This window comes from Onychomys torridus, chromosome 2, assembly GCF_903995425.1.
Source record: "Onychomys torridus chromosome 2, mOncTor1.1, whole genome shotgun sequence".
In the NCBI taxonomy this organism is placed as follows: domain Eukaryota; kingdom Metazoa; phylum Chordata; class Mammalia; order Rodentia; family Cricetidae; genus Onychomys; species Onychomys torridus.
In genome coordinates this window covers 34,044,079-34,063,745 of record NC_050444.1, presented here as the reverse complement: position 1 = coordinate 34,063,745, position 19,667 = coordinate 34,044,079, and the positions used below count along the sequence as shown (strand labels likewise).

Genomic DNA, 19,667 nt, shown 5'->3' with positions numbered 1-19,667 from the left:
CTGGTTATGGTGGTCCACATCTGTAACACCAGTACCTGCAATGCAGAGGCAGTAGGTCTGGGAATCAGAGGCCAGCCTGGGCTACAAAAAAAAGGTCTAGCATCATATTTAAGAGAAAAGTATTACTCAGTTGGTATAGTACTTGGTCTAGCATGCACAGAACATCCAACCCCAGCAACACATAAACAAGGCGGGGTAGAGCAAAGCGATAATCTAGCACTTATGAAGCTTAGACTGAAGGAACAAAAGTTCAAGGTCATCCTCAGCTATACAGTTAGATCGAGGTCACCCTGGAAAACCTCAGATCTGTTCTCAAAAGCAAACAGAAAAGTGGTGTGGGAGGATTGCTGGCATCCTTTGCACTCACCACACCATATTTTACCAAGTGTTTTCTTCATGATCCAGTCAGTGGTCCTCGGGAGCAGGTGACGCATCTCATTTTGAGATGAGAATGGTTTGTCTCCATATCTAGCAGACCGACGTGTCTTAATTCCTTGCCCTGCATTGCTTTCCACCACAGCACATCCATTATCTACAAATAACACCAACAAGTTGGTGTAACTGAGGCAAGTCTTGGGCTGCCATGCATACTCTAACAAACAGAAGTCCATGCAGCCAACTTTTAGTGCCTACTTATGGAAGTATAGGAACCCTGTCTGTAACTCTACATCATGCTACGGTACCTGTGTCGAAGCAAAGACAGGAATAGTCACACACACACACACACCCTGTGATTCGATAGAGAAAAGAGTCACCCAGAAAGAATGTGTGCTCCCCATAACTAAATGCTTGCAACATCCTCAGTGCAATATTTTTCAAAGCCTTCTCTTTCAATTTTTTTCTTAAGCAACAAAATGTAATTCTGTCAATTGAACCAAATGTCAGGGTCATTTAGGACTTGTCTTTGGTTTGGTTTGTAGTCCTAACTGGAAAAAGAAAAATGTTAAAGTGAAACACAGAATGTTAGTTCATAGTGAGTGTGTTAGTGAGGAAGGGACCTTGGCACTGAGCTAATTCAACTCTCCGAGGAGGGTAGGCTGACATCACATAGGTACTTGTTTGCACTTATTTTGCCATGTACAAATAGAAGTCTACTTGCTAAAGCTGAGAAACAGTTTGGCTCTGCTAGGTCTGGAGGCCCATTCAAGGTTAAAGATCCAAGTCAGTCAAGTCTTAATGAATGCACGGCTGTAAGTAAAACAATGCACATGTGATTAGGGTTCATTGTACTTAGTGTGAATACCCATGTTTAGAAGCTTATCCTATAGCTCTGAGCAAACTGTCACATCTATTACATTAAAAAAAAACCTCTCCAATAAAAATAATAAACATATATTTGGCTTATTGTGCCACAAAAAAGCACTTTGGAGATATATGGAGCAATTTGTCTGAGCAGCTGTCCTTCTGAGAAAACTCCAAGTTTCACAGATATTTAAAATAAGCCATTCCTCCAAACTGGAACTCCAAATGGGTTCTAACAGATTGAATTTCAACATGAAATAGAAAATAGTTCGCTTTAGTACCTTGGGTTTCCTTAACATGCATGCGGGGTTGCTGAGAGCTTCAGTGTTTGGTTTTTTCCTACAATAATGCCCTTTCTTCAGGAATGTCCTCTGGGCCATTTCATGTGTCTGCTGGCTTTCCAGCTGTTAAACAGAGCTATATTTATCAGGTTGCAACCATCTAGACTACAGACTGGATTAATATTACACATCATTTGGGGGTTGAAAATAGGTTAAGAAATAAAATGGCTTACAAACCTAACTCTGTGAAGTTGAAAAAACGGAAGACTTACTATTCTTTGTCCAAAGGTTGGAAGATAGGGTCTAGGAGTGTGGCTGAGTGGTGCAGCACATGCCTAGCCTGTGTGAGATCCTGGGCTGATACAGCACATGCCTAGCCTGTGTGAGATCCTGGGCTGATACAGCACATGCCTAACCTGTGTGAGATCCTGGGCTGTCACAGCACATGCCTAGCCTGTGTGAGATCCTGGGCTGATACAGCACATGCCTAGCCTGTGTGAGATCCTGGGCTGATACAGCACATGCCTAGCCTGTGTGAGATCCTGGGCTGATACAGCACATGCCTAGCCTGTGTGAGATCCTGGGCTGTCACAGCACATGCCTAGGATGTGTGAGATCCTGGGCTGTCACAGCACATGCCTAGCCTGTGTGAGATCCTGGGCTGTCACAGCACATGCCTAGCATGTGTGAGATCCTGGGCTGATACAGCACATGCCTAGCATGTGTGAGATCCTGGGCTGTCACAGCACATGCCTAGCCTGTGTGAGATCCTGGGCTGTCACAGCACATGCCTAGCATGTGTGAGATCCTGGGCTGATACAGCACATGCCTAGCCTGTGTGAGATCCTGGGCTGATACAGCACATGCCTAGCATGTGTGAGATCCTGGGCTGATACAGCACATGCCTAGCATGTGTGAGATCCTGGGCTGTCACAGCACATGCCTAGCCTGTGTGAGATCCTGGGCTGATACAGCACATGCCTAGCATGTGTGAGATCCTGGGCTTGGTTCCTGGCACCATACTTTTTTAAAGAGTTTAAAAATAATCAGATGGATTCATTTGTGGTTTTGCTTTTCTTTTTTTCCTCTGGACTGGCAAACATCAGTTAAATGCCTCAGAAGTGGTCATGGAAGAGATTCAACGTAGAAAATCTAGAGTATGGGTATCTATACAAGAATGATATAAGAAATCCCAATATGAAAATGTCCAGAGCTGGATGTGGTGGCACATGCCTGTGGGAATCAGAGGCAGGAAGTTCAGAAGTATGAAGCCAACCTGGGCTTTACAGTGAATTCAAGGCCAGCCTCTGCTACCTACTGAGATGCTGCACTGTCTTTAAAAGAAAAAAAAGTCACAAGTGTGTTAATAAGAGTGTAGCCTCCTAGGAACTACAGAGCTGGTTTCTCATGGTAGAGCAAAAAGGTCAGGGAAGAGGTGACCAGTGGCTTCAGAAACAGAATAGCTTGGGTGTTGTCCTGCCACTGGCCAATGAAGGAAGAGATTCAAGGTGAACATTCCTAACATCTCTAATAAACAATCTGTTATCCACAGGTTCATCTAAATAAACAATCTTAAGGTGGTTCTACTTCAGCCTCCGTAAGCTCGTAGGGGAGATGAAAACTATTGGTCCTACTGGGATTCACTGCCCATCTTTAAAAAAGTATTTAATTCATATATTTATTTATAATGAAAATTCATACAGTATATCTTCCCTTCCCCCTCTCCTCCAAGATCCTCCTCATTACCCCTTACCCACCTAACTCCATGCCTCCTTTCTCTCTCTTTAGAAAACAAGCCAGAAAAAAAAAAGCAAAAGATACAAGAAACACACACATAAACATAAAAGACAAAATTAGAAACTATAGTATACAAACAAAATTCCAGTGGAATAAAAAATGTCAAACAAACCAATATGAGACAAAAAAAATCTACAAAAACACCAATGAATTCATATTGTGTTGGCCTTCTACCTCTGGGCATGGGGGCAGCCCTTAAGTGCGGTGTATATACCCCATGAGGCTAATTATTCTTTTGCAAATGGTTGTCAACTGGAGATAGCTTCTTGGTTAGGAATAGGCATCGTGTCCACTTCCCCTTCTCAGTTTAGGGACCCCATGTGGCTCAAACCTGTGCAGGCCCTGTACATGCTGCTCATTCTCGGTGATATGCATGTGTCAATCCTGTTGTGTTTGGAAGACACTGTTTCCTTGACATCACCCATCCCTTCTGTATTTATTTTTATTAATGTACATGTGTGTATTTGGGGGGAGTAACCACAGAATCCACAGGGGAATCCACAGCTGGAACTGGAGTTATAAACTGGTATGAACACCTGACAGGAGAGCTGGGAACCAAACTTGGGTCCTAGGCAAGAACAGAAGTGTTTGTAACCACTGAGCCATATCTTTTGTTTTGTTTTGGTTTGGTTTGGTTTGGTTTTGGTTTTTTGAGACAGGGTTTCTCGGTGTCGTTTTTGGTGCCTGTCCAGGATCTTGCTCTGTGGAACAGACTGGCCTTGAACTCACAGAGATCCGCCTGGCTCTGCCTGGCTATGCTCCACCTTTTTAATAGAAAATTCTGAAGTATACTCAAGAAACAATACATAACCTGATTCTAGAGGAAAGAAAAAAAAGCAAAATCTACTAATAGAGGACCATTCTTGGAATTGGAGAGCAACATAGCTTTATTTAGCACCCGTAAGACATCCTGAAATGCCTTATGCTCTTAGGGTTTTCTTCATAGCAAGTGGAGAGGGCAAATGAGAACAAAGGAACAGGAAGAGAAACAATAAAGATAGAATAAATGAAGCAGAAGAGTAAGAAAGAAAGAAGAGAACAACCCCAAGTAGAGGAGCTTACAGACATAAAGGGAAGACAATGCAGTCTGGAGAGATGGGGAGAAGCACTTGGTATGCAAGCCTGAGGACCTGAGTTCACATCTGCAGAAGCCACGTGAGGCTGGGTGAACAACACAAGCATCTGCAAGCCCAGCACTCCTACAGGGAAGTGGACAGCAAAGACAGGCTTCCAGAATCCCTCAGCCAGATAGTCTAGCGTACACAGGAGAAAAACAAGAGACCCATCTCAAGAAAGGTGGAAGGTGAGAATGGACACCTGAGGTTGTCCTCTGACTACCACACATGCACCTTAGCAAATGGGCACCTTCATACACACACACACACACACACACACACACGCACGCACGCACGCACGCACGCACGCACGCACGCACGTATACATGTATACACAAAGAGAGGGAGAGAGGAGAAAGAATTCAGAAGTCCTAACACAAACTAAGTTTTTCACAGTCTAATAAGTATTGAGCCATGGCCTCAAGACTAATCATTATGCTTTGAGATGTTAGCTAGATGCTAAGTCTTTTTGGAAAACAGTCACTATCTGGTTATTTTACTGTTGTGTGATATTTTGTTTGTGTTCTGACAAATAAAGCTTGCCTGGAGATCAGAGGGCAGAGCTAGCCACTAGTTAACCATAGAGGCCAGGCAGTGGTAGCACACACCTTTAATCCCAGCAATTGGGAGGAAGAAGGAGGAAGATCAGGAGTTCAAGGATACCCTGGACTACACCAGATTGAACCGTCTAAAAGAGAAACAGAGCCGGGTGGTAGTGTCTCACACTTTTAATCCCAGCACTAGAGAGGTGGAAACAGGAATATAAGGTGGATGGAGACAGGATCTCAGCCTCCCTCCCAATTCGGTCTGAGGATTTGTAGATTTTTCTCAGAGCTAGGTACAAAACCTGTTACTAATAACACCTGTCAAGGTTAGAGGGCATCAGCTCAAGGGATTACTTCTTCATGGCGGATTTTCATTCACTCAAGGTCATAGATAAAGGTCTGACCAAACCAAGTCAACCCAAACTAGGCAAAGAGTGCTTCCTACTCCATCAAGAGCTATGTTGTTATGAATTATTACATGGGGGAACCCCTGAGGGTGTCCCACAAGTGCAGGGAAACATGATGGGCAGATGCACACCATGCAGGTATGGCAGCAGTGGCAGTAGTCAGTAATTCACAACCCAGACCTGCATCCGTGTGGAGAATTTATTACAATAGAGAGATGAAGAGAAAAATAAGAAAGAAAGAGAGAGAGAAAGAGAGAGAAGAAGAAAAAGGAGAGAGAGTGTGCACCTGGTGGGAGGAAAAGCGGAAGAGAGAGAGAGAGAGAGAGAGAGAGAGAGAGAGAGAGAGAGAGAGAGGAGCTTTTCCTTAGAATGAGGGTTTTACGTCATGACACAGTGCAGCGCCATGGGATGGGATTTCAAGGGGCAGATCAGAATATTAACATATGTGATCCAAATGTACAGATTTTTCTAAGCAAAGATATACACCCTTACATTGCTCTCTAGCGTTAATCTTCTTGATATACCCCCATAAATCTTGGGTACTGACTTAGAGCCACAAATCCCCCTTTGCACCAAAGTCCTGGGTCAACCATCTAGATATCTTTGATCTTCTTAGCAATGTCTGCATACTATGCAATTGTTACAGCAAGCATGAAATAGCTATGACCATTGCAAGCATTCAACATATTTATACACCAAGACACAGAAAGGTTAAATAATCTGGCCAAGGTGTCACAGTAAGTGACACAGCCAATGTCAGAGCGGGGAGTGCAGGCTCCAGTCACAAGAGCCTCTTCTTCCTTCTTTCTGATGCCTTTGTGCTACCCTCTCCTTGGCTGGAGCATCTGTCTGTCCTGTAATGACATCTCTGTCTGTTCTTCAGAGTCTTCATGAACACTGTCTTCCTGAAATGAAGTTATCTCATGATCCTCTTCCCCCAAGTGATATGAAGCAGAAATCTGCATTCCAGACAAAGGCTCTCCCAAGCTGTTTCTCAAGCCAATGCTGACCACATGAGAAGTATTTGTTCTTACAAGGAGTACTGCCCAGTCTCTCCTCTTCTCATTTGGGTTCTGCTTTAGTGTGTATAGCTGTAGAAGAAAGCTTGGAAATCCTCTATCAAATTTATGTAGCATGTAAGAGAAGTTACTCAAGCAAATACAAACCAGAAAGCAAAAGTTCAGCTAGCTAAGAGAGAAGAGACCGTTAGCCCCAAGAAGGTATGCAACTACATGGAGTCTTCATCCAAATGGTGGTGACCCACACAAATGTGTCTCAGAGAATGGCAAGTATGGAGAACTCAGGTTTTGTCAAATTGCTAAAATCTAAATGTGCATGAGGCTGTTAAGCAAAATTAACTCATAAAGTGTTTCTATTCCTTAGCAAACTCTAGGTTGTAAAGTGACCTTCATAAAGCCTTTCTGGAATAACTAAGATCATATTCTCTATCTTTCCAAGAACCACCAATGCATGTGTGGTTGCCAGGGAAACAAAGAGGATTTGCTAATGTGGACCTCCTTCTCCTTTCCAGATCCTGGCCATTGTGTCTATCCTGTTCATCGTACTCTCCACCATTGCTCTGTCTCTCAACACACTTCCGGAGCTGCAGGAAAATGATGAATTTGGGCAGCCCAGTGACAACCGCAAGCTGGCACATGTAGAGGCTGTGTGCATCGCTTGGTTTACCATGGAGTACCTTTTACGATTCCTGTCCTCACCAAATAAATGGAAATTCTTTAAAGGCCCACTGAATGTCATTGACCTGCTGGCCATCTTACCATATTATGTCACCATCTTTCTCACCGAGTCCAACAAAAGTGTGCTGCAGTTCCAGAATGTGAGACGTGTGGTCCAGATCTTCCGGATCATGCGCATCCTCAGGATCCTGAAACTTGCCAGACACTCGACTGGCCTGCAGTCTCTGGGCTTCACCCTCAGACGGAGTTATAATGAGTTGGGCTTATTAATATTATTTCTGGCTATGGGGATAATGATATTTTCCAGCTTGGTGTTTTTTGCTGAGAAAGATGAAGATGCTACCAAATTCACCAGTATCCCTGCATCATTTTGGTGGGCCACCATCACCATGACCACTGTGGGCTATGGTGACATTTACCCTAAAACACTGTTAGGGAAAATTGTGGGTGGCCTTTGCTGTATTGCAGGAGTCCTGGTTATTGCCCTTCCTATACCCATCATTGTGAACAATTTCTCTGAGTTCTATAAGGAGCAAAAACGCCAGGAGAAAGCTATTAAAAGGAGAGAGGCTCTTGAAAGAGCCAAAAGGAATGGCAGCATTGTTTCTATGAACTTAAAAGATGCCTTTGCTCGAAGTATGGAACTGATAGATGTGGCTGTGGATAAGGCTGGAGAGTCAGCCAATACCAAGGACTCTGTGGATGATAATCACCTGTCTCCAAGCCGGTGGAAGTGGGCCAGGAAGGCTCTGTCAGAAACAAGCTCCAATAAGTCTTATGAGAATAAGTACCAGGAGGTTAGCCAGAAAGACTCCCACGAACAGCTGAACAACACTTCTTCCTCCAGCCCACAGCATCTGAGTGCCCAGAAACTGGAGATGCTCTACAATGAAATCACCAAGACACAGCCTCATTCCCACCCAACCCCAGACTGCCAAGAACAGCCCGAGAGGCCATCTGTGTATGAGGAGGAGATTGAAATGGAAGAGGTGGCCTGCCCACAGGAGCAGCTGGCTGTGGCACAGACCGAGGTCATCGTGGACATGAAGAGCACCTCCAGCATCGACAGCTTCACCAGCTGTGCCACTGACTTCACAGAGACCGAGAGGTCACCCCTGCCACCCCCCTCTGCCTCTCATTTGCAGATTAGGTTCCCCACTGACCTCCCAGGAGCAGAGGAGCACCAAAGAGTCAGGGCACATCCATTTCTAAGCCTGAACAGAGATAGGGGGCCTGCTGCCAGGGAGACTCCTCTGGATTATGCCCCAATTGATATAACTGTGAACCTTGACGCTGGGACTTCACAGGGTCCTTTGCAACCTGACAGTGCTACTGGCAGCCCCAAGAGCTCGCTGAAAGGGAGCAACCCCCTCAAGTCCAGATCCCTCAAAGTGAACTTTCAGGAAAACAGAAGCAGTGCACCCCAGACCCCACCCAGCACAGCCAGGCCACTGCCAGTAACCACGGCTGACTTTCCGCTCACGACTCCTCAGCACATCAGTACCATCCTTCTAGAAGAAGCCCTTCCCCAGGGAGAGAGACCTTTGCTAGGTGCCGATGCTTCAGCACACTGTCAGGCATCTTCCAGAGGGCTCTCCCCTCGATTTCCCAAGCAAAAACTGTTTCCTTTCTCTCCTAGAGAAAGAAGGAGCTTCACGGAAATAGACACTGGAGATGATGAAGACTTCTTGGACCTCCAAAGGTCAAGACCAGACAAGCAAGCAGACTCCAGCCCCAACTGCTTATCAGATAAGCCTGGCGATGCCAGAGACCCTTTAAGAGAAGAGGGCTGTGTGAGCTCCTCCTCCCCTCAGAACACAGACCACAACTGTAGGCAAGACATTTACCAGGCTGTGGGTGAAGTCAAGAAGGACAGTAGTCAAGAAGGGTACAAGATGGAGAACCACTTGTTTGCCCCAGAAATTCATTCCAATCCAGGAGATACGAGTCACTGTCCCACTCGTGAGACCAGCATGTGACTAGTCATAAAAGCAATAAAAAAAACTTCTTTCTTAAAAATGCGATTAATAATACCGTGAACTAAAATATGGGAAACCCCTCACCCCCCCCCCAAAAAAAGTGCATAAAATGTTATTTTTGCATGGCATGAACAGTTTAGTTTAAGTACTGTTTAAATAAAGAGTCAAGACTGCATTTTGTAACAAACAAAATTGAGTCAAGAGTAGTGAGCAAATAAAGAGCTCTGTTAGGAACCAGTGCTCTGCAATGTCTGACATTTTTGATCCTTTCATTCCGAACTGTAGGCAGGTTTCCGGTTTTAACTTTTACATTACCATGAATTTTAGGATTTGCACATGAAAGGATGAAATGTCATTGCATGTGTTCATGCTTATGGGGAGTAAGGTGCTTTGAGCTTGCAAAATGCATATCTCTGTACATAGGCCTGGATGCAGAAGTCTCAAGAACACGTGGATACAAGTTTCTGAGACACAGGTAATCCTTCACAGCTACTGCCTGGAGGAGCTGTCCAGACTTCCTGTTGCAAAATTGCAACCTCTTCTTAACCCATTTTGTGCATCTAGCTTTGGATTATAAAGCTCTTATGTTTGTTTAAAGGAATACAGTATTTTTATTTATTTGGGATATAATTCAGAGGGTTATGTTTATATGTATTTTTATTTATTTGGAATAAAATTCAGAGGGCATTTTTTTCCTTTTTTTGCTTTTGCTTAGTTGTTGCATTTGTGGTATTATTTATAAATCATGGAAATCAGTAAGATTTAATGACCAGATGTCAAGTATTTGGAATTTAAGTTTGAATTTTTGCCTACAAATTAAATACCATGTCACAGACTATTATAGAAATTCAGTTTTCATAAACTTGAAAATGTATAGAAGGTTCTATCATAAAATAAAATTTTTAAATAGTTAATCCACATTTGGAAATCATCTTTAAAACAATTTCTTTTGGCACTGCACACATGGCTGTATTTTCCTTTGGTGTCCAGCATACAACTTAAGGTCTGTTAAAATGGAAATTCCACAAAGTGACTGTTGATGGACTAAAAGTAGAGCCCCCTTCCTTGACAGAGCTCGTCCCCAAATGAGGTGCCATGCTAGGAGCCCAGGTCTGGAGATGGACCCCAAAATCCTTTCCAATGTAGGCTAGAGATGTAGAACGACACTACCAGTCCTGGAAGGCTGTTGTTCTTGCAGACTTTGAATCCTTCCCAAGCCTAGTAAGAGCACTCTCAGTAACTGCAGCAAATGGACAACTCTCAGGTTTCCAACCCACAGAAGCCCCGACAAGAGGCCAGAACTCTCCTTGCTGAGAGTCCCTTCTGGCACTTTCTTACGGAGCATACCGAATGCAAAGGCACTGGGCACTGGAGGTTGCCCACTCACTGGACTCATCTGCTTCGTGGGAACCAAGGCTCTCATTGCTGATAAGCAGCTACCAGCCATGCCATCTCCGGAATGACTCTACAACCTCTTGTCATCTCACTTGTGTCGGAATAAAAACAAATACCAAATTATTTCTAGGCCCCCTCAAGATCTCAAAGGAATGATTTCCAGTTTCCTGGCAATGCTCAGGTTTTGCCTCAGCAAAATGTATTTTGTGCGTGTGTGCAAAGAGCTGAGGGAACTGAGAAAACTGATAAAGAAAACTAAACACAAAGCTTATTGTTTAAGGGAAAAACTCTAAATTTTGTTCCTTTTTAAAAGGAAAGCCATTCAGGAAATAAGTAATCCAAATATTTGTAATCTAAGTCTTTAATATTTCTTAATTAATAGACTCTGGTCATTAAATCTCATATAAAAAAACAAAAAACAAATTTTGGTTTTTGTTAAAATCCAAGCAGTCCTGATGTGAAGACTAATTTAAAACACTTGTTTTATCCCACTGTGCTTAGAATTTCTTAATGGTTTTCATGTTTGTTTCAAAACATAACCCTTAAGAGTTTATAGTCATTAATCATTAATATTTATATTGTGTATACTTCTTTTAGTGTCTAAAGACTACATGTTGACCCGTTTTTGTAAATCTGGAGTATTTGAATTTTCTATATATAGTTTTTCAGGTCAAGTAGGTCTATCTATTGTTAGATGACTAGCAAATAAGTTATGAAGATCATTGTCTTCACACAGCTCATAAAGCAGTTATTTTCTAACGTCTCCAACTGATGAATCTCTATTTTTTTTATTCATCTGGCTTCATAAGTGGACTTACTGCCCTGCCAAATGACCAGTGTCCCACTCGCCATGTGTCTATCAGGCCTTCTACTGAGAGCCCTGTTCCATAACGCTTACCGTCGGGACCCTCACCCAGTCTAAAAGTCTCTAATGTTTTTCCTGGAAGCGTTTTTCCTAAAAAGTCTCTCCCTGTCATCCTAGAGGTTTGCTAGGAAGGTTTCTGTTTGCTTTGTTTTGAAGTTTTAAAGAATTTTTTTTTTTAATCCCTTGGAAATCTCGTCCTCTTAGTCTCTTAGTTCCTCTGAACCAAAAGTCTTCGGCTAGGAGAAAAGAAAGAGAAATTTCCTCTAGGAAATCTTTGACTTTGCTGTTTAGCATGGAGGTATCTCCCAGAATGCACCTGTGAAGCCCTTCCAAACTTCAGCAAATGGTATCTAACTCAGAGGAGAACGTGTCTGTCTGGAAAGACCAGGAGACCTGGATACACCTATCAAGTGCGGAGTTCTTTTGAAGTCTTCTGTGTTCTCCATTTAAAGTTCATGTCCATGTAGCAACTTACTCTATGATATATCTGTTTCAGTATTTTTTTAATACTGTTTTATTTTTCTCATCAACAGGAAAACTGACAGTCTTACGACTTCAAATACCTCTTTTGTATCCCTTGGAAAACACCACCCAAGTTTAGAAAGGACTGCCTGAATGGGCTATTGAAAGGTCGCGCTTCCAAGAGTTCATTTCACCGTTAGTTAGCTCAGCAACCAGGAATAAAGGCCAATGAAAAAGGCTATTTGAACAGCCTCAAAACAGCATGGTCCCTCAAATGGCTAAGATGTTTCTGCTGGCTGTCTTAACCAGCACAAATTGCCACAAGATGTTTTTATCTCAAAGATAAGAGCATAGGAATGAGTGTGCATTGAGTACTGGTATGGAGATCAATGGTAAAAAAAAAAATAAAAAATAAAAAAAACCTGCCTAGCACGCATGACATCCTGGTTAATCCCCAACACTGCAGAAAACAAAAGAAAAGGGGAAGAAAGGAAGAAATGCCTTAAGTAGGTCCACAAGCATACACCAAGTGGGTCCCTGAAATTGACTTAATTGTTCTCGAAATATTTCACTAGTAATTCCCTGACACAGTCAACTGCCTTGAAGCAAGATGTGATCAAACACTATCATGATGAGACTAAATCTGCTACAAAGAGAGTATGTGCCCACTGTCTGACCCCATATTCTCCTGTTAACATTCTTATTTTCATGCTGGCCATGGAAATGTCACAATTTATTTTCTCTTGAAATTAGAAAGGAAGGAAAAAAAGCTTATGTATGTAGGCTACTTCACAGTTCTATCAATGTCGAAAATGATATAAATAAACAGGAACCATATTGATAACAAAAAGGTTATTTTTTTTTTTAAGTAGCAGGAAAGTCTGTGAGGTAGTAAGGGCCTGGTAATTAATCTGAAACAAGTTAGGCACTTGTATTTGACAGTTGGGGATTCTGGCCACAGCATACATGTCCCTTAGCACAGAAGAAAGCCCCACTGTTTATAATGTGATAGGACACACACACGAGGGAGATTACAGAAAGCCACCTGATCTTCCTAACCAAAAGCAGACAGAATTAAATTACCTCCAATCTAAACTAAGACACATCATTTATTGAATTTATTCACATTGTGCTGTTTACCCATTCAGATGATACTAGATGAGCTCTCTCTCTTCCGTGCCAATTACAGTAGCTGGGCAAAGGTACAGCTCTTATCTCATGGAGCTTCCTGTCGCTTTCAGCTACACACTCAAGGTTACTGCCCAAAGGTCACCTAACAGGCTGAAAAAAATCACCCAACAATCGCATCAGAGAACTATAAAACATAAATAAACTATATCACTTTCCCAAAGAACATTTTCCTAAGAAATAGATAAATTGTATAAAGTCTAATTTATAATTATGTTAAAATCATGTTTGGTTTTCATACTTGAAATGACAAATTGTTGATCTGATTGAGTGAGACTGTGAAATACCTTTGCTATCTGGTAAATGAAAAAGTAATATTTGGTTGGGAATGCACCTCCGTGTAGAGCACTTGCCTGCATAAGGACCTGGGTTCTATCCCCAGTACCTTCCTGCAGTCTTTTGGCAACATTACAGGAATACAACGTATTCTCTACTTAATCCTCCAAATTCCTAACATTTAAAAGTCAACACCCCTGGCTTGACTCAAAGAATTTAATCACTAGGTCCATGGAGATTTGAAAATATATTGGTTACTTTGCCACTGCAATGTCTTCCTCAAAGTAACACAAAAAATAAATAAACAAAAAGGAAATAAAAGAAAACACACAAGAGAAAAGAAAAATGGATTTGGTGGCACATGGCTTTATTATTGGGAGGTTGAGACAAGAAGACTCTGAGTGAGAGCATAGTTGTGGCTACATAGTGAATTTCAGATGAGCCTGGCTAATCTGCTAAGACCCTATCCCAAAAGGAGGGGGAGGAAGAGCAGCAGCAGCAGCAGCTGCCAGACATGGTGGTATACACAGGAGTCCCTACACTCAGGAGGCAAGAAGCAGGCTAATCTTGAGTTCAAGGCCAGCCTGGTCTACATATCAAATTCCAGTGCAGCCGGAGCTACACAGGGAGATACTGTCTTTAAAAAGAGAGACAGAAGGAGAGAGAAGGAGAAAATAAAAAGAAACTGAGGTGAAAATATTCAAAGGCCAGTTTCTACTAAGAAGAGGAAGGCCTCACCTCAACAGTTCTTGTGAACAGCCTATACACATTTTAGTTAATGTGGTTTCAATGGTCATTTCTCCAACTTACCTTTGTAAAATTACCTAATTAAATTTCATGAATCCTTACTTACCACTGTCATTAACATGCATGACCTCCCTTGGTAAGTCTAAAAGGCTATTTATGGAGAGAGACAGAAAAAATATATATATAGAGAGAAAAAGGTATAATAATAAGTCATTTCAAAACCAGAAAAAGACAAAAATACAAAAGATTTTTAAAATGTAAGTAATTAGTGTATTCTTAATTTGTTGTACTTATACAAATATATATGTATGAAATGTAGATACTTGATACATGAAGAATAGAATAGAATTAGGCCATAATTTTAACTTCACTTTCTCTCCTAAAGAAGTTATTTCTTATCATCAAACAATTCTAGATTACTGTTGATACATAACAAAACTTTCCTGAGCATCTATAATTGCCTAAAGTTAACAAACACGTACAGTCCACACCCTCCAGTTTACAGCCTAGCAGATGCTTCATGTTTAAGTGATTGTGTTCCCACGTGAAATCCAGTTTCACGGAGTGGGATAGTCTGTTGTCTGAGATCTCCAAAGTCCTTTTCTGTCCCTTAGACTCAAGGTGTTTATTTTCATTCTTTAATCTAGTATCTGAATTCCACCATATAATTCCTAAACATTCTGGCTTAAAATTATAATACCTGAAATTAGAGAAGATATTTCCACTTCAAAAAAGAAAAAGAAAAAAGATGAATGAAAACAATTATAAACAAAAATCATGTTTATTAATAAAAATGACTTTAAAAAAATAGGAACTCTCTCTAGGTAGCCCAGGTTGGCCTCAGAATCACAGTCCTCCTGTTTTGGCTGCCTATGAAGTGGTCATTTTTAACTATTCTGTTCCATATTTTTAACCCTAGTCTCTATTTAAGCCAACACAACCTACGGCTTGGTAAAAGCCTTCTGCTGGTCTGAGTCTATTCACAATGGGACCAGCTGACAAAGATATGACTGGATAGTTTTTCTTATAATTATTTCACATGTTATTGAATCTGAAACAGATTGAGGTGGCATGTCAAGTCAAAAACAACAGCTTTTCAGAATGAAGACACAGAACACTGACAGCCTGAGGTGAAGGTGCAAAGGTGTATCATAACACCCACCCTTCTGCTTTTCTTCTTTGCCTTAAATGCCTTCTAGTGCTCAATGCAAAAAAAGGTGAATTCTTTGAGAATTTGCACATAGATGTAATGATCAAGGTCAACCCTGTTCCTGTCCCTTCAACTCCTCTTCTAGATCCCCAGCACTGCTCCTTCCCAACTCAAGATGTTCTGCAAAGGGTAGGATCCTATTTGCACAGAAAAGGTAGTTGGTAACCAGGAGCAAGGACAAATTCTCTACCATTCATTATGTCCATGTCCCCTGCATGGAGTCAGAAATAGCTAGGTTCCAGGCATTTCTGTGATCACATCTCCTTTTTCTTGTTATTGTCCCTTTGTGTTTGCTACCCTCTGAACTACACTTTCAGGGAACCTCAGCTACTGCCTATAAAACAACAACAACAAAACAAACAACAACAACAAAAAAAAACCTCAAGTTTTGCTAAATCTTGATCAGTGCTCTAGGTATGCACTGTAGATACACCGTGTGTACCACTTTGACATTCTTGCCACTATGGGAAGCTAGGCAAGAACTCGAAATGGCAAGGGGACCAGGTGGGGGTGGGGGGCGGGGCAGGGGGTCTGAGTCATGGTGTAAAGACAATTCTGTCTGGTTGGTCTGCTCAACAGCTACTACTCTGATAGCTTCTACTTGGAGACTATGACCAGAGTGTGACACAGCCACTGGCTTGACCCTGACCAAGAAAGGAGTGTTTTCTAAACTTCCCATAAACATCGGTTTGTGCTGGCCAGAAAGTCTACTGGAGCCAAATTGCTCACCCATCCTCAAGGCAAAATGCAGCCAACATTTGTATTTGCAGTGTATGGACTAAGCTTTTTTCTTTTTTTCTGCCTGCAAATTTTATACATATCACTGTATTTGACTAAAATTGGGGAGTATTCTTTAAGAAAAACAGACATTAAAAAAGCAATATTATTAGTATTAACTCAAATTACTTGCTCAGCGGGAAAGCTGTCACCAGAAATAATTAATAAAAATGTATATACTACTAAAATTTCAGTGAAGAATTACCAAAATTCTTTGTATTCAGCTCAAGATCAAAGAAGAATAAAAAAAAATCTGCAACTCACAAAATATTAGGTTTATCACACAATTATCAATTTCCAAACTTATGCAATTTTAAAGAGGTATATATTAAACCATAAAAAATTCAGAAGTGAATGTGTAGAAAGGGTCTACTAAGCAAATATGAGGTTCCATCAGCAAGCTGAAGCATTTTAACAGCCTTTAGCTGAGCTACAGACGTGTGCTCTTAGCACCTTACTTTCAATGGAATATTTTATTTTATTTTCTACTGTGGCTTATATGTTGTTTGCTTGCTTCTTGTGTTTTGTTTGAAGAAGGGAGTATTCATAGAAAAAAAAAGGAGTGTTTAAAGGAAGAAATTGTTGGGCAATTTATTATTACCAACTATACCTGGAGTAAGTTGAAAACTACGTGGCCTTCACTGTCCTGGTTACACACACACACACACACACACACACACACACACACACACACACACTCCCCTTTCCAGGCTTCACTACCCTGGTTTGAAAGGACAGTCCTATGATCACATCTCACATCCTTCTCCCTCCAATTTTTCATTCCTCTCCTATCTATAATACATGCCAGGAATCCTGCCCTAGGGCCCACCTGCTTAGAGAACATAGGTACCTAGTCACAAGCAGGAGCAAGTGGGCCATTAGCAATAACAACTTGAAACCTAAAGCCAGAAGGAGGGAATCAGAAAACTCAGAGGCCAAAGGTACACTGTCCCAGCACAGAAAAGTAACATGATTTGACATCATTCTTTCCCTATGAGTGACCAAAACTACATTTCAGGCAGTGGCACTGTGGGTCAAGCCCGGGCCATCCCTCCTTCTATGAATGTGCTCTACAGCTAAGCTGCACTCATTCTACCAAGCTGTAAAACTTGAAAGGAAATAGCAGGGATTTTTAGAAAGATGGGACCAAATTCATTAATGTATTCCAAGGCAATCATCTCAAATGCAAGCCTTTCTACCAAGTGTGTATGAAGCCGATGAGTATGTCTGTTTTCAGGGCAATATCCCAAAGGGAAGATACCAATATCATCTTTTTAATTTTCTATAGTAACAGACATTTCAGCTGGGGAAAACTGACCTTCAGGTCAATTTTCATATAGTTAGGGGACAAAATTCTAATAGCCATTCAAACAAAACCTTAACAAAAGACGAGGGCGGAAAGAAAGCCATACTGAAACGCTCATACTTTGTCATCCATTGAATTATAAACAATTCATATTTGGATTGGAATTTTAAATTTTTCTTTTATGTAAAAAGTTTCTTAAGATTACCATGTGAAATATATAGTACGTATTTTATTAGAACTATGTAGATTTTTTAAAAGACTATTATAACTTAAATAAGATGGAATATAGGAAAATGCCAAGCATACTGCTGGACAAATAGAAGATATGTGTCTTAAAACAAGAACTCCAAAGGAAGCGGTTCAAGTCACATGTGTGTCCTCAATACTGAGTTCTCAAATTCTTCTGTAGCTTCCTGAACAGCCAAAAATTTAATGTGTGTTTAAGTAAAACCTACTGTTATATAAAATATAGGTCATTTCATTTGCCAAGTTATATACCTAGAGGTACTCTATGTGGCATTCAAGAATGATATTATTTTAACATGTTTAAACAGATAACATGTTATGGAAACTAGTAGTACATTTTCAACCTAATTGCCTTAAATTTTTAGTGTTCAGTTTGCAAGTCTCAATCTTTTCTTGAGGAAAACAGCTTCCTACAATATTTCAACACACAGTCTGTTTGGAGAGTATTTTGTATTTTTCTGTTACCACAAATTTAAGCTGCATCATCATCATCATCATCATGGGAACATTCAATGTTTGCAAACCTGTGGACCCATTTCATAAAGGGATTCACAGCCAATTTGGTTCCACAGTTACAATAACTAGCCCTTTGCCAACTATATTTTGAGTACAAAGGCTTTCTCATTTAATGTATTTTTTCCTCATTAAATTTTTTTGCCTTGAAAAATCTATAGTATAAATTGTCATCAGCAGATTTCATTGAAGGCTTTTGTGTTGCTTTATTTTAATGTTAATCCTATTGATCCAGGGGAGCTAATGTTTCATGTCAGTGTATTTAAAATTCAGAGCTATGAAATTGAGATGAACCCCCATATCTTGTGATGATAAGTGATGACCAGGGGGTGCCATACAAGACAACACCCTGCACACTCCGTCTGGACACAATGCAGCAACTCCAGGCAAGGCAGGTTGATCTCTTTGGAAACAGTGTGGTGGCTCTGATATTAAAGACAAGCTAAACTCGGGTTTCTTCTATTGACTCTATAAAAGAATTTCCAAGATACATTAAAACTTTCTTCTCAGAGGATCTAGTAGCCATCACTGGAAAAATAAAAACCATACTTTAATTTTAATGAATTTTCATTTGTTTAATTGGCTTGGGATGTTTATTTTGAAGATGTTTGGTTGGGTGTGGTTTTGGGGAGATGGCAGCTCTTTGTGGGAGTTGCTTAGTAATTTTATGAAAACCTTAGTATAACACATTACTTGGTTTGGACTTTCAATTCATTATAACGCTTAAAAAACAATTCATGTTCTAAGTCATAATTGCATGACAATTTAGCTCTTATTATATTTAGTTATAGCCTAATGGAGACTGTATCCCTCTGTTTTCTCAAAACAATAAAGTTCCTAGTTTATTAAATAGAAAATTCTGACAGAAAATGATGCCGCCCAATCAGCTTTAAGTGTTCTGATACCTGTCTCTGTGTGGTTTATACAACACTTCCTTGTTGACTGTCATGTGTCTCCTGCATTCCGAAGCTGCCACTGTCATCCTTTCATCTTACTATGCCAACACTCAGCCGCCACAGTGTCGTGTGCACAGGCGGTGTTGCAAACACAGCTGCGAATTCCTCAGTCAGCGTCGCGTCCACAAAGTCTGAGGCAATGCAATAGCCCTGTAGTCCAAATGGGCACTGTGCAGATCATCTTCGTCCCCGTGTTCTTTACCACAAATGCTGAAGTGGTGTTTTTCAGTGCATTTTAGACTTGTAATAAAAATCTCTGTGTCGTATCTACATAGCCGTATATCAAGTATATATATTTTAAAATTCAGTTTTTAAATGTTGCCTACTGACAAACTAAAGAAAAATATCTACTAATTTTTCCATATAATTGCTCAAATTCTCTTCTGTTAGCAATATAGGCCTGTCTCAAATGATGTCTCTCATCACTATTACATATAAAATACTGTGATGAGATTTTACCTGCCTAACATTAACTGTTAAAACTAGTCAAAGATTGGACTAGCCTCAGAAATGATTCATCTATTGAACTCTACTATTCCAAAATACTGGATGTGAGTGAGCACACTCAGTGTTGGAGTGCTTGCCTGGTGCATGCAAGGCTGTGGGCTCAAACCCTGGCAACAGGAAACTAACAAACAAAAATGTGGATATCTGCAAAATTAA

The 19,667-nt window shown here is 40.9% G+C and overlaps 1 protein-coding gene across 3 annotated transcripts in view; it reads left to right on the top strand.

Annotated features, from left to right (window-relative positions):
* Nucleotides 1-12,206, top strand: part of Kcnb2 (potassium voltage-gated channel subfamily B member 2) — a 407,124-nt gene extending 394,918 nt beyond the window's left edge. For 2 of the 3 annotated variants that reach the window (XM_036179239.1, XM_036179238.1), the window contains one exon: nt 6,919-9,696. In XM_036179239.1, the coding sequence (XP_036035132.1) occupies nt 6,919-9,063 (2,145 nt within the window). In that variant the 3' untranslated portion in view covers nt 9,064-9,696. Of the gene's footprint in view, nt 1-6,918; nt 9,697-11,856 lie in introns of those variants that run through there. The other variant, XR_004944249.1, reaches the window with a different exon arrangement.
* Nucleotides 12,207-19,667: the final 7,461 nt, after the last annotated feature.